The sequence below is a fragment of the Balaenoptera borealis genome (genome assembly GCF_965194805.1).
Source record: "Balaenoptera borealis genome assembly, chromosome: 3".
NCBI classification, from domain to species: Eukaryota; Metazoa; Chordata; class Mammalia; order Artiodactyla; family Balaenopteridae; genus Balaenoptera; species Balaenoptera borealis.
Genome location: NC_138866.1, coordinates 59,323,026 through 59,337,806, shown reverse-complemented (window position 1 = coordinate 59,337,806; position 14,781 = coordinate 59,323,026). Strand labels below are relative to the sequence as shown.

At 37.3% G+C, this 14,781-nt stretch overlaps 1 protein-coding gene across 6 annotated transcripts in view; it reads left to right on the top strand.

Moving 5' to 3' along the window:
- Positions 1-3,540: 3,540 nt before the first annotated feature.
- The window catches only part of GEMIN2 (gem nuclear organelle associated protein 2), a 42,183-nt gene continuing 30,942 nt past the window's right edge, over positions 3,541-14,781 (top strand). The window contains exons 1-6 of one of the 6 annotated variants that reach the window (XM_082384215.1): positions 3,541-6,794; positions 7,209-7,293; positions 8,691-8,780; positions 9,050-9,109; positions 11,502-11,615; positions 13,647-13,691. In XM_082384215.1, coding sequence (XP_082240341.1) covers positions 6,667-6,794; positions 7,209-7,293; positions 8,691-8,780; positions 9,050-9,109; positions 11,502-11,615; positions 13,647-13,691 — 522 coding nt within the window. In that variant the 5' untranslated portion in view covers positions 3,541-6,666. Of the gene's footprint in view, positions 6,804-7,208; positions 7,294-8,690; positions 8,781-9,049; positions 9,110-11,501; positions 11,616-13,646; positions 13,692-14,781 lie in introns of all 6 variants that reach the window. The other 5 variants (XM_082384214.1, XM_082384219.1, XM_082384218.1 and 2 more) reach the window with 5 other exon arrangements.

Sequence of the window (14,781 nt, the reverse complement as noted above, 5' to 3'; positions counted from 1 at the left end):
GTTCTAGTTCTGTGGAAAATGTAATTGGTAATTTGATAGGTATTGCATTAAATCTGTAGATTGCTTTGGGTAGTATGGCCATTGTAGAGAATGGAAAATTTCTTGAGCTCCTGAGAAAGGAGTCAGACTATGAATTGGGAAAAGGGAGAAACTCCAAAAACAATATTTATTGGCTTTCTTTTTTTTTAATTAATTAATTTATTTATTTGGCTGTGCCCAGTCTTAGTTGAGGCACACGGGATCTTAGTTGCCTTGTGTGGGATCTTTAGTTGCAGCATGCGGGATCTAGTTCCTTGACCAGGGATCAAACCCGGACCCCTGCATTGGGAGCGCAGAGTCTTAACCGTTGGACCACCAGGGAAGTCCCTTTACTGGCTTTCTAACTTAATTATAGACATCCCTGGACCAAAGCATTTTAGATCAATCTGTGAACCTGAAGGATTCTTGTTAAACATTTGCCAACATGCAACTGATTATAATTTTGCTTTCAGTTACACCACCTTGTGCAGGTCCTGGCACAAAATGATTGTTCCCTAAGTATTCATGAATTGAGCATGAAAACCTAAACAATTATAAAACATTGTTTTTATCATCATCATTTTTATGTATTTGGATGGTAAAACTATAAAATCTGACATAAGTCCACCCCCCAGAAAAAGTCTTTTTTTTAAAGCAAATACTCCTAAGATAATTACTTCTTCAAACTGGTATTCTTGAAAATGCCAGAGAATATTAAAAAGAGAGAGACAGGGAGAGGTCCTGTGGTCAAATACCAGTTAAATTATGTAAAATAGGTCTCTTGACTTGTCAAGAGTTTTAATATGCTAATATTCATTGTGAATATTTAAGAGTGGCATTTGCATACATTTCCCAAAGATATTTGACCTTGGAACTTTTTTTCAGGGACTATCTGGGGGCAAGTATTCTAAACAACCTATGACTTTGTCTTCAGTCATTAATCATATCAATCACAAGTTAATGTGTAACAGCCAGTATTTTCCTTCCTACTTTTCAATCCACAGATGTTTCTAAACTGGAGATTCTAGTATTACACAGTCAGGTGAAGTATGATAATGCAAATTCCTTGGAATTTTATATGGTCAACACCAGATGGAGCTTTAGCCTCTACTTTTTGGTTTAATCCAGTTTCTGGTTTTGGGTTTTTTTGTTTGTTTACTTTTGTTTTTGTCCCCGCCCAGGGACTGACCCCCGGCCATGACAGTGAAAGCGCCAAATCCTAACCACTAGACCACCAGGGAATAAATAAAGCATTTGCAGGTTTTTCTAAGATGGATTCTCTTCCATTTGTTCAGATAGTGACATTATAAGGCACTAGCCAACTATTTTTGGACTACTCACTACAAAGAGTAATACTCAGCATCGGCAGAGTGTCAAGTCCATATATATGATATCTGTCTGGTGTTGTAGTCTGCACACACAATGACTACAATCATATCAGGTATAATAATAGTAAATAAGACTAATAAATTACACATAAATTCAACAACAACAACAAAAAACAAAAAACAAAAAAAAACCCAATCAAAAAATGGGCAGAAGGGACTTCCCTGGTGGTGCAGTGGTTAAGAATCCTCCTGCCAATACAGGGGACACTGGTTCAAGCCCTGCTCTGGGAAGATCCCACATGCCATGGAGCAACTAATCCCATGCACCACAACTACTGAGCCTGTGCTCTAGACCCCATGAGCCACAACTACTGAGCCCGTGCCACAACTACCAATCCCGTGTGCCTAGAGCCTGTGCTCCACAACAAGAGAAGCCACCGCAATGAGAAGCCCATGCACCACAACGAAGAGCAACCCCCACTCGCCGCAACTAAAAAAAGCCCACGCGCAGCAACGAAGACCCAACGCAGCCAAAAATAAATAATATAGGGACTTCCCTGGTGGTGCAGAGGTTAAGAATCCGCTTGCCAATGCAGGGGACATAGGTTCGAGCCCTGGTCCGGGAAGATCCCACACGCCGCGGAGCAACGAAGCCCATGCGCCACAACTACTGAGCCTGTGCTCTAGAGCCCGCGCGCCACAACTACTGAAGTCCGCATGCCTAGAGCCTGTGCTCCGCAACAAGAGAAGCCACCGCAATGAGAAGCCTGCGCACCGCAATGAAGAGTAGCCCCCGCTTGCCGCAAATAGAGAAAGCCCGTGCGCAGCAGCGAAAACCCAACGCAGCCAAAAATAAAAATAAATAAAATAAATAAATTTTAAAGAATTTCTAGCTCTTGTTCAAACAGCAATTGCTTCTATTCCACAGAGTGCCCCACCAGTATTATACTCCAATACCATTTCATTCTGCCACTCTGACCAACTCCAGAATTATTACTGAGTTCATTTAATCAAACTAAACAAATGAAATCCTATGATCTGCTCTTAAACCATTTATAGCTAAAGAAACAAAACATGGTTATCTACTAACAGTTTTTTCCTTTTCTTTTTATCTAATGTTTATTTGATTTGTAAAGAACATGAGAATTATTAAAACCATGTAGCAAAGAAGGGAACTCCTACTTTAAAAGGAAGGAGCTAGATTTGTATTTTTACTTTAAAAGAGGTAAAGTTTTGGGTTTTGTGTTCCATAATTAAACTAGACTTCACCTTAATTTTCTGGCATCAGTGAGCTTTGTTGGATCTGGACCCCAAAGCCTAAGAACAGCATTCTCAGACAGAGGTAAAGAGACTGACTGCTCATGCCCAGAGGGTGTGACCTAAGACTAGGATCCCCTTGCGTCTAACTTAATTGCCTCTCTAATCTACGACCAGTGGGTCATAAAGCCTCTCATTTGTGCTGAGCTGTATCTTGTGGAGCATAGTAATTTTTAGAGCAATGGTTCATAAGTCTGACCACCCAAGATAGAATCTCAGCTCCATCTACTTCCTACTTGTATGACCTGGGCATGGTATGTAACATTTTCTGAGCCAGTTTCTTCATCTGAAAATAGAGATAACAATCATACTTACCACTTAGAATAACAATACATTGTGAGGATTGAATGTGATAATCTATATAAAACATTTAGCCCCATATAGCCCTAGGAAAGAAAAAAGCAGCTTCTGAGAGCCTGAAATTGGCCTGGCTCTATCAGTTGGCCCCAGCTGTTGTTAGGAGCTGCCCGGGCACTCACAGCCAGGCCACATTATTCTTTTGTTGAACCTAAGCCATATCACAGCACACCAACATCAGACAAGAACACTCAGGAACCCTGAAGGATCATGACAAAAACAAGACCACTCTGTAATCGTGCCTCTGAAGTCTGACAAAATCAGGAAGATTGTCCAGACCACAAAATGACCGAATACCTCCCTAACCTGGCTAATATGAGTGACTGCTGCTTCTTTACCAATTACACCATTAGCTTCCCTTCTTTCTTCTACTTTCTAGATGAGTGATTAAAATACCTAATCACAGAATTTGTCAAGTGTTCAGATGAGCCGAAGAGAGAACTGAGCTTCCAGGAGTCAGAGAAGCCAATCAAAGCAACAATGAACCAAAATGAATGCAAAAGTGAAGCCCATAATCACTTACTGTGATTGTATAAGCAAGAGTCTAAACCTGGTGAAAGCACAGACTCCCCCTGTTCCATTACCGCCATGGAATGGCATGACTGGTTGAGGGTCATCTCACGGTTGAGGGTTTCCCAAACAAAAGACTCCTGCAGATTTATGGAACTGGGGGTGGGGGTGGGAAAAGTACTGGGTACTGACCCAGAGAGGTGAAGTTTCCCGTGAAGGAGACCTCCAGTGGAAACACCTGAGCTAGGAATGCAGCAATGCATTAGAGCATGGCTGGCTAGGGAGGGCTGGGTTGTTGACTGCAATTCCCTTCAGAGACTGCAATGCATTGAATGGGAGCATCAAGTCTGGTGTGGCGAGGGCAGGTTTCCCTGTGAAGCCTGCCAGGTAAAGCCTTTGTAATTGCGTATAGTCAGGCCTAAAAAAAGTCACACATAGGTTTTTAACCAGGAGCTGGACTCCTCAGAATTATCCCCATTTCCTGACAGCAAAGCTCCACTGTCCCCAGATCACCGAATAAAGCTCAATGCTTACCATAGTGCCTGACACATAATAGAAAACTGATAAACATTAATTGGATGACTGAATTTATTAAAATTTAACGGCATAAAGAGGCAAGTGAAATTTTAGATTGTAGCCAAGGAGAAAAGAACTGACAAAATATGGTAATGTAGGAGAAATTCTAGGGTAGTAAATCTTAAAGAATAGGGAGGGGAAAGATTAAATGGATGGGCTAAGCTATGTTTCTCATTTGGAATGCTTCTTAAAGATCTCAATTTCAGAGTCCTACAACCAATAAACAGACTCAGAAACTCTGGAGGAAGAGAGTTATAGGACACAGGAGTCTGTATTTTAAATAATTTCTTCCAGATAATTCTTATATACACTAACATTTGAAAATAACTGAGCTGCTTAAAGGGATATAAAATACAGGGACAAATTTTTCATTTAGCTCTGTAATTTTGACTTAGCAGATGCCATCATCGTCAATAAACAGTCATTGAGCTCTGTTCTCACAAACTTCATACTACTCCTACAGCCAACCACCAATGTGAGAAACACTGAAACACAAAAGTCTTTCCACTGTAAACTGAGAAGTGAGTGGAAATCTTTGAAAACGGGGCACCGGAACCAGTTTGGTATCTTAGGAATAGTTCTTCCTAGAAGGAGGTTAAATGAAATGGTTATTATAGTTTTAGAAGTTCAGCTTTCTAAAAATTAAGTTTTTTTCAGAATAACTTAATCAACCAAATATAGTTTCTTCTCAACTGTCCCATATCTAACTGAAACATTCAAAAATACTTAGTGCAATTTCCAATTTATAACCATATTTAAAATGTGTTCCAATGTTCATTCCTTAATTCTTTTAAGTCAGATTAGTTTTAAAGAGTAGAAAGTAACCCTTATAAATTTTTATTTTCCTCTCTCTTGAATGAATTTATTCCTGTGTATTTAAGTTTTTAGAACCATTTCAGAATCAATGATGTACTTTATAACTCACATTTTCTTTTGAAATAGATTTTCTTAATATTTCCCAGGACAACCTTTGTTCCATTCTGCTATTCCTCCCCTTGTTCCCTTCATTCCTGTGTAGTTCTGCCACGCACTTATACGTGGAGTCCAATATTAAGAATTGTTCCCTTGTGGTTGGTCTACTAGGTTCTTTTCTCCAGAAAAATGGGGATAAATTGCTAATAAGCTAGTTTCAAAGAAAAAAAAGTATTTGTAGGAAAATCCAGAAATGACACACTGTTTACTTTTTCTAATTTGTTCCATTTGTTCTTAATCATTACCAAAACGTTTGGTGACAGTATTTCTCCATATTTCTTGCTAATAAGCTAGTTTTAAAAATATATATATATTTGTACATATATATATATATTTGTAGGAAAGTCCAGAAATGACACACTGTTTACTTTTTCTAATTTGTTCTTGATCATTACCAAAACGTTTGGTGACAGGAGCATTTCTCCATATTTCTTATAAGCTTGTTTCTTCCAAAATCAGTAAAATTTTTAACCAAATAATTTTCTAGTTTGACTGCAGCCTGGCAGTTTCTTTCCAAGTCTCCCAATTGTTTAGTTACCATTCATAAGCACTAATTCTTTAGCTCTTAACCTAAGGACTGTCCTTACTTTGTCTCCAATTTAGAAAGTTACATTCTGGTTTTGAAATCAATTGCTTGCAAGCTAAAGACAGTGCTTTAAGAAAAAGAAAAAAAAAAGCCTTAAAAACAAACAAACCTTAGAAAACAAGTCAATTGTATTCACTCACAGCTTGTTAAGAAAAACTGAGATATAGTACTGTCATTGTTTCTTGCAATTTGTGACCCAGCACAAGTTAACTTAATCCATTTCTGCCTTGTTTCCTCACCTGCAAAATGGAAATAAAGTACCCCCTCACAAGATTGGCCCTAAGATTAATAATGATAATAACTTCTAGGTGTTGGCATTAACTTTATTCTTTGCACTAAGGAAAGAGATATTTCTGAAAAAGTGATGGCTACTCTAGTAGTAATATTCACTTCAGATAAATATAAAGTGATCTTTGGCGCAGCCAAGCACAAGAAATTCCTCTGGGAAATTAATTTTACATTAATTTGGCGTCAGATAAATCTGAGTTGGAATTGGTTTTCCTCTTTCGGAGAAAGTTACGATTGTAGTACTTAACCCCTCTTTCGGTCGATTTCCTCCCCTACAAAACCTGGATAATACCGCTTACGTCAAAAGGTTGTAAAAATTAAATGAGGAAATGCATGAGCTGCGTCTACCAACGGTTTAAGAATTTAGAGCTCAATAAATGATAATCACAGTAACCTGGTCATTAATTTAAAAAACATTTAAAGCTCCCTCACTACTAGGGATGCACAAAAGTTAATAATCCTCAGTCTTAGAAGAGTATAGAGCGTAATACCCAGAAAAACTTCCGAACTACTTTTACGAGGAACTAACCCCGCAGTCTTCATTACCCCACCGGAGCCTTAACCTTACGACAATCAGCAGGTTCGCTCATGCGCAGTTACACCCCCTAAGCCCAGCCTCTTGCTCAACACCGCGCCAAAGGTGCCAACATGTGCGCCTGCGCTGTGACCCAGACCTGGCGCATGCGCTGGGTGGGATAGGCCGGATTGAAAACTATGGCGTGGGTACCTGCGGAATCTGCGGTGGAAGAGTTGATGCCCCGGCTGTTGCCAGTGGAGCCCTGCGACTTGACAGACAGTTTTGATCCCAACGTACCTCCGAGGACTCCCCAAGAATACCTAAGGCGGGTCCAGTGAGTGATTTGACCCTTTGCGGGTGGGCTGGTTGTCCTTCCGCCCCTGGGCACAGCGCCCAGTGCCTGGCTCGACCCTTAAGTGTGATAAAGCCCCACCTCTGTTCCCGTCCCCCATCCACTGTCGGAACAAGATTCCTTGATTACATCTTTGCGTGAGCGAGTTTCTATGAACTTAACTTTGTTAAACCTGATTACTTGTGACAAGATAGGTGCTCTTAGATTTCTTCCACATAAGAAATCTTGCTTTCAGTTAACATAATTTCAGAAATACATTGTTTAGTACTTCGATTGCAATTCTGAACTTTTTTTCTGATTTAATAATGAACCGTAGAAGTGGATCGCTTGTTTTACTACACATGAACAATAGTAATCACGTTTTTTGTACTTATTTCTTATTTGTAGGATCGAAGCAGCTCAATGTCCAGATGTTGTGGTAGCTCAAATTGATCCAAAGAAGTTGAAAAGGAAGCAAAGTGTGAATATTTCTGTGAGTTTTATTACCCGTCGGGATTTTTTTTCCCTCCCACAAATTAAAAGACCAAGGCTCTCCTATAGTGCCAGACAGTATCAGACAGTATCAGTTACGATGTAGGTAAGATTTGATTACTCCGTACTAAGTTGTACTTTTCCCCCCAAAAGGACAGCTGGCATTTACTGCCTCCAGAGAGGCTTTCAGTAACCCTGGCATTCGTGGAGATTTGCTCATAATACTTCAGGAACATGATCCAATCCTAAAGGAGTCTTTCAATAGGTTACTTATGCTATCCTTTATTTTTAAGGTACCTTTTTTTCAGTTCATAATTAGTATCAGGCTGATGTTTAATCTTAGTGTAGTTTGCATGTTTTGAATTTGACTGGGTTTTGTTTTTTAAAAATAGAAACCCAAATATCACACTTTTCTACCTACTTGCCCACTGTGAACCTTTTCATTCATTTATTTATCCAACACATATTTTACTAAACAACTGTATTGTGCCAGGCACTGGGAATACAACAGAGGATGAGACAGAAAATGTCCCTACCCTTGTGGAGTTTACGTTCTCCTGAGGAAGATGGTAAAAAAAACCAAATTAATTACATACTGCGACTATTGTCGTGAAAAAAAGTAACATACAATGACCAATAAGTAACTGGGAGAACTACTTTAGATAGAGTAGCCACAGAAGGTCTGTTTTAGGAGGTGCTATTTAACCAAAGGTGGAAGGAGAGCAGCAGTTTTTAAATTGTGATAATTCCTTTTTCTTTTATGTTCTAAGTAATTCCTTTATCTGATGTTTATAATCAGGAGGTTTAAATTCAGACACTATAATGTTTCATATAATTCCTTTCCAGAAGTTTTTAGTTGATGGAAGATGATATCTTGTATATCTGGCTTTTAAAAAGTGACCACATTAAGTTTTATTTCAAGGCAGTATGTGATCAATTGTGACCTCTGTGCTGTTTTGGAAAGTAGAAGTAGCCCTTATAAAGTCAAGCATCTGAAATTATTTGAGTGCGTTCTGCTCATACCAAAATTCTTTATTTGGTTTATATCTCTCTTTGTTTCAAACTGTTTTGCTATATATTCAGTAGAAAGGTAGGACTAGATTATACCTTCGAGTCTCATGTCATGTGGATTTCTTAGAAACTCCAACTATGAACCATTCCAGGTTGCTCTTACTAAAGTGACTATATAAGAGTCTTTTCCTAATGTTTTAAACTCAGACGTAAATAGTAAAGTGAGTTGCCTCCTTTTTTACATCTGCAAAAAATACTGTCTTTCTTGTATCGTCTTATTCGCTTTATTATTCACTTTTCATCTTGATTCTGCTTTTACTTTGCAGAGGTATGAGATTCTAGTTATAACACTAACATTGATTCTAACATTTATGAACTGATCTCTAGCTTTCAGGATGCCAACCTGCTCCTGAAGGATATTCCCCCACTCTTCAGTGGCAACAGCAGCAAGTGGCACAGTTTTCAACTGTTCGGCAGGTAGGTGTACTTTAATCATTTAATCAAATTAAACCCCTCCCTCCCTCAGACTTATTTCTGTTCTTAGACTGTAGCTGGAAAAATTTGGGTTTCTAGTGTATAAAGATAAGAATATTCATGAATCAATTACCAAATTATTATAATCATTAGACATAATACAGTTGAACATATTTTCCAAGTTTTAGAATTGTTAGAATGTTGTGCAGCAATTGCTTTCTTTTGAGTTATCCATTCTCTGAAGATCATTTGTCTACTTTATCTTCCTTTAGAGTGTGAACAGACATAGAAGTCACTGGAAATCACAGCAGTTGGATAGTAATGTGACCATGGTATGTAAGTTTCTCTGTTTAGATTGTACAGTGTATAACTATTTGATATAGTCTGTATTTACTTCCAGTTCTTAAAGATTCACTTGCTTAATCCATATTATTTTCATTCTCTCCCATCTATCATTAATAGTAACAGTTCCATTATCTTAGTAGCCTGAAAAGGATAGAGTCAGTAATGCAAGTTATTTTTATGACAGTTTTAATCTACATCTTGAGAGACTTTGGATCGGTCTTTACAAGTTTTTAAAGGTTCTTCTAGACATTTGCTTTTTAGGAAATTAAATACATTTTCAGTATTTACAAAAAGATTGAATAAAGGCATATTGGATTTTCCTCATGAGGTAATGGTGCCAGTATCAGTGAGTGACATTTTAGTAAAGCTGGTCATGCTTACTGGAAAGTAGTATTTCTTACTTTATCATCCTAGATATAATTTTAAGCTTTTTAGTAAATATGCTATATGTGGACTACTGTATAAAAGGGGTGTTGGGGAAGAGGTGGATACATTGTTCCAGGACAGTACTTTTAACCTTTTAGGGAGTCTTATAGTTTTCCTGAGAATCAAATGAAAGGTATTTATTTTCAGAGGGAAAAGATGGGCCTATGCATACAATTTTGCTCACAGTTTCACGTGGTTCACAGATTTCAGATTTTAGAAGCTTCTTCTAGGCAGTGCTTCCTAACATCTTTTATGCGATGACACATTGGGATAAATGGAAGAGGCTGCTCCCATAGCCTAAACTACCAGCTGAAAGCTAAGAGATTCAGTGTAACCTCTCTATATGCTTCTGTATACCAGCTGGAAGCTCTGCTCTAGGAAAAGTGTGGTAGACACTAACATCACTTGCCCAAGATCATTTAACTCATAAAAGGTATAACTGAGATTCAGACTGAACTTTGTCTGACTCTAAAGCCTTTCACTGTGCTGTGAGGCCTCCTAGTAAGAAGAGGGAGAGGGCAGTAGGTAGGTAGATATATTTTTTCTTGCTCAGTCTAAGGACTTTTGGGTACATACTAATTCAAAAAGAAGCTCATCAGTAACATTATGACAGTATAATTTTGTCAAGAAAGAAATGACTGAACATAATTGATTCAATAAATGAGGATCATCCATCAAAACAGTAGACTATTACATAGCAATAACATATGTTCATCATGGCAGATGTAAACATTATGTAAATAATAAAATGAATTTTTAAAGCATGCTCTGATAGCAACTATGTAAATATGAACATTGATTGATCAATTGATCCAATCATTTATTAAGCACCCACTATATTTAATAATTAGGGTTTTCAATGCTACCTGAAGCAGAAACAGTCTCTGACCAGTGGAGTAATGGGAAAAGATGAATTGTTCCAGGACAATGGGTTTTTACGTTTTAGGGGTCTCATATTCATTCTGAGAATCTAATGAAAGCTGTTTATCCTCGGGGTGGGGGAAAAACTGCACATATATGTAAAATAATTTGCAAGGTGATGTGCCCAAATAAACCCATTGTTCTGTTAACTGAATCACACCTGAAACTAACACAATATTGTAAATTAACTATACTTAAATAAACAAATTTTTTAGGAAAAAATTTTTAATTGTTCTGTTAAGGTAGCCATATTGAACTGAATGGTCCTACTTTTTTTCATCTGACAATGTAGAATAAATCTACTCCTTCTTTAATTGGACAGCCCTTTCAGTATGTGGGGTATGTAATCATGTCTCCTTCCATGGGATGAACATACTTCATTCTTGTAATCATTCTTAGTGTATTTTTTTTTCCATACCAATTTCCATCTTTATCACCTTCCTTTGAACACATTCTTGCTTGTCAGTGTCCATTAAAGTATGATCCAAACTAAACATGTCCCATCTATGGTGTGACCTCTTGGGTACTGTGTTGGTTGGTTAGGGCTGCCATAACAAAACACCACAGACCTGGTGGCTTAACACAGTAATTTATTTTCTCACCGCTTTGTGGGCTAGAAGTCTAAGATCAAGGTGTAAGTGGGTCTGTCTCAAGGCCTCTCTCTTTGGCTTGCAGGTGGCCGTCTCCTTGCTGTGCCCTCACATGGTCTTCTGTGTGCACGCCCATCCCTAATGTCTCTGTGTCCAGACTTCCTCTTCTTCCAGGGACGCTGGTCAGATTGGCTTCGGACCCACCCTAACCACCTCATTTTAACTTAATCACAGCTATAAAGGCCCAGTCTCCCAATAATCCTATTCTGGAGGTTAGGGCTTCAACATACAGATTTTGGGGGTACACAGTTCACTCCATAACAGGCACTGTATCTTTGTGTTGAGGTGGTGGGAATGTGGAGGAATCCTCACTTCTTTTTTCACTGCTCAGTATAAAAAAAAAATACATAGGAGTAAGTAAGTTCTTTTTTTTTTCTTTTAGCCAAAATCTGAAGATGAAGAAGGCTGGAAAAAATTTTGTCTGGGTGAGAGGTTATATGCTGAAGGGGCTGTTGCACCAGCTGCAAGTGAAAGTCCTGGAATTGATTATGTACAAGTAGGTGATAATGTGGCTAAACAAACAAAAAAAGGTCATAATTTTGGTTCATGATTTAGTATAAAGACTCAGCAAACTACAACCTAGGGCAAATCCAGTGTGCAGATTTTTTTTGTATAGTCATGAGCTAAACATAAAAACATAATGGTTTTTATGTTTTTAAAGGGTTGTTTAAAAATAAATAAATAAATAATATGTGACTGAGACAGTGTGTACCCTACAAAGCCTAAAATATTTACTTTCTGGCTCTCTACAGAAAATATTTGCCAGTATTTTCTCTTAGTTTATTGGCTTTTTGACTTAAAAATTGGCAGCCTAGTTTCTAAAACAATGTGTTTTAGCTGTTTAATAATTTTGTGAGTTAGGATTTTTTTTTTTTTAATTTTTATTTATTTATTTATTTATGTCTGCGTTGGGTCTTCGTTGCTGCGCGGGGGCTTTCTCTAGTTGCGGCGAGCGGGGGCTACTCTTCGTTGCTGTGCGTGGGCTTCTCATTGTGGTGGCTTCTTTTGTTGCGGAGCACAGGCTCTAGGCGCGCAGGCTTCAGTAGTTGTGGCACATGGGCTCTAGAGCAGAGGCTCAGTAGTTATGACGCACGGGCTTAGTTGTTCCACGGCATGTGGGATCTTCCTGGACCAGGGCTCGAACCTGTGTCCCCTGCATTGGCAGGCAGATTCTTAACCACTGCGCCACCAGGGAAGTCCCAGGATTCTTTTTTTTTAATGATTAGACGTGGGTCAAATAATGAGTTATGAGTAGTCAGGGAAACAAAGGAAAACATATGACACAATTAGGTATTTAAAAATGCTTAGTAAATTGCATATTCTGGAGGTAAAATGCTGAGGGTATATTTAAATTTCACATGGCTTTATTTTAATCATAAATTATGTGGCCAGCTGCTTCTTGTCCTTCAGGATTCACCTGCCCTCAAGTTTGCAGATGTTCTTATGGAACCCACTGCACACATCTGCATTACTGGTAACTCCCTATACTATGTTGTTCTGTTCTGTTGAATAGGTATTTATTGTTTTCTATGTGGTGCTACATTGTGTTTTTCCCATTTAAAATTAGTTTATCCTGCGAATGTAAACCCTCCAAAAATCACTAAAAAAGACCAAGACCCCAGTTAAAAAAAAAAGGCAATGGATATAAAGAGACATCTCAGAAGAAGGAAATACAAATTGTTCTTATAATGGAAGATGCCCAAACTCACTTATAATAAAAATGTTGCTTGTAACTCCACTGAGTTGGCATTTTTCAGATAACATATTGGTAAAGAAAGTTTGACACACTGTGTTAACAAGGGCTGGGAAAACGGGCCCTCTTACACATGTGGTGGGAGTGTAGACAGATTCAGATCTCTAAGGGAGCTAATTTAACACTATTTCTTATACAACATATGTTCTTTTGTATAATATCCCTAATGTATGTTACATTTCAAAATGTTTTAATTTGACAAAGAATTAATATATATTTATTTAGTTTATTTATTTAGTTTGTTATTACAAAATACATACAAGTGAAATATATACCACGTGAAAGAACCATTTAAGGACACAAGAGTTTAATGCATGTCCTCTTCAGTTTCTCACAAGTCAGTACTGTTTTCATAATCAAGGCTCCCAACATTTAACTCCAAAGTACTTTTTAGTTGAAGCAGATTAGTTTTGAAAGAACTCATTCAAGTGCCCTTAATTCCTGAAAATGTTAGCTTTAGCTAAAGATTTTAAAAGTGTGTACAACATATTAATATCATAATATCATTTTTTTCGATTTCATGCTTTAACATACTAATTACTAAAATCATTATTTTTAAATTTACATATTCAAATTTCAAGTCATTATTTTCTTGGGCATTACCAACATAATAGTTCATGGAATGTTTTATTGTAATGGACAATGAAAGAATTTACTTTTATCTGTTTTTTGTTTTTAAAAAACAGTGTGTTGAGAAATTCACCAGTTTGAAAAAAATGCACCCCCTGCCCCCATAATACCATTTAGTAAATTTCAGTCTCATTTTTCTTTCAGATTGGTTTTCCTCCCTTGCTTAGTATTGTTAGCAGAATGAATCAGGTAAAATCTAATAAGAATTTATGCCTTCTTTTGTTTGCAATGTTTGTTAAGGTATTTGAATACATTTACTGAATATTTACAGTATGCAAGACCCTGTCCTAAACTCTTTAACAGCTCTTATTTAATCCTTACTACAACCCTATATGGGAAATTATTATTAATATCCATTTTTTAATAGAGGGGGAAACAAAATTGGAGATTAAGTTACTTGCAGGTGGTTTTTCAGCAAGTTTTAATGGCAACACTGGAATTCAATCCCAGGTTGATCTAATTTCAGAACTCATGCTCTTGATCATGGTGCTAAACTAGTCATATGTACACATTTCAGTTATAAGTCTTAGATTCTGAGGTTTGAAATAAATACTAAGGTTAGATTGCTATTTCTAGTTCCAGATGTCCTACACACTTCATTAAGAATGAAATTTGAATTTCTTGGATCAAAAGGGGAGAAATATGGATTTTGGTTCTTCAGTCTTCAGAGCTAGGAACTCTGTTATCCATTTAAAGAGCAAATGAAAACTTTGATTGTTTTGCATTCACATAGCATTGGGTACCCTAGGAAGATAACAGTCATACTCTATTGTAAATCATATACTGGCTGACAGTTTTACTTACTTGATCATTTACATTAAGGTACTGGAGTAGTTATACTAAATTTGATGAGAGTGATTTCTGTAAGTGTCCATCTATATTTGAATAAGCCCGTGAATATTTTCAACAGTTGGATAATTCTATCTATATAGCTTAAAACTGATCTTTCTCTTGCTAACTTTGTCTTTAGATTTGTACTCTGATTTAATGAAAATAAGCTGAAGATATTTATGCAAAGGGTTTTTTTTAAGAGTATGTGGAATTTTTTTTAAAGTAGTTCTGAACTAAATTAGTAGTTACAAACTAAATCCTAGGATTTAAACCAAGGTATTGATAATTGGAAGTATATAAGAATATTTGTCTACAAAGCCTCTTCTCACTGAGTGTGCCATCTAATCAAATTACTAAATAGAGTCACAGGTTTCTCTGGAAACCTAAAGAATGAGGCCATTTTAAACATAGAAGTTGCTTTCTAACTGAACTTAATGAAACTCAAGTT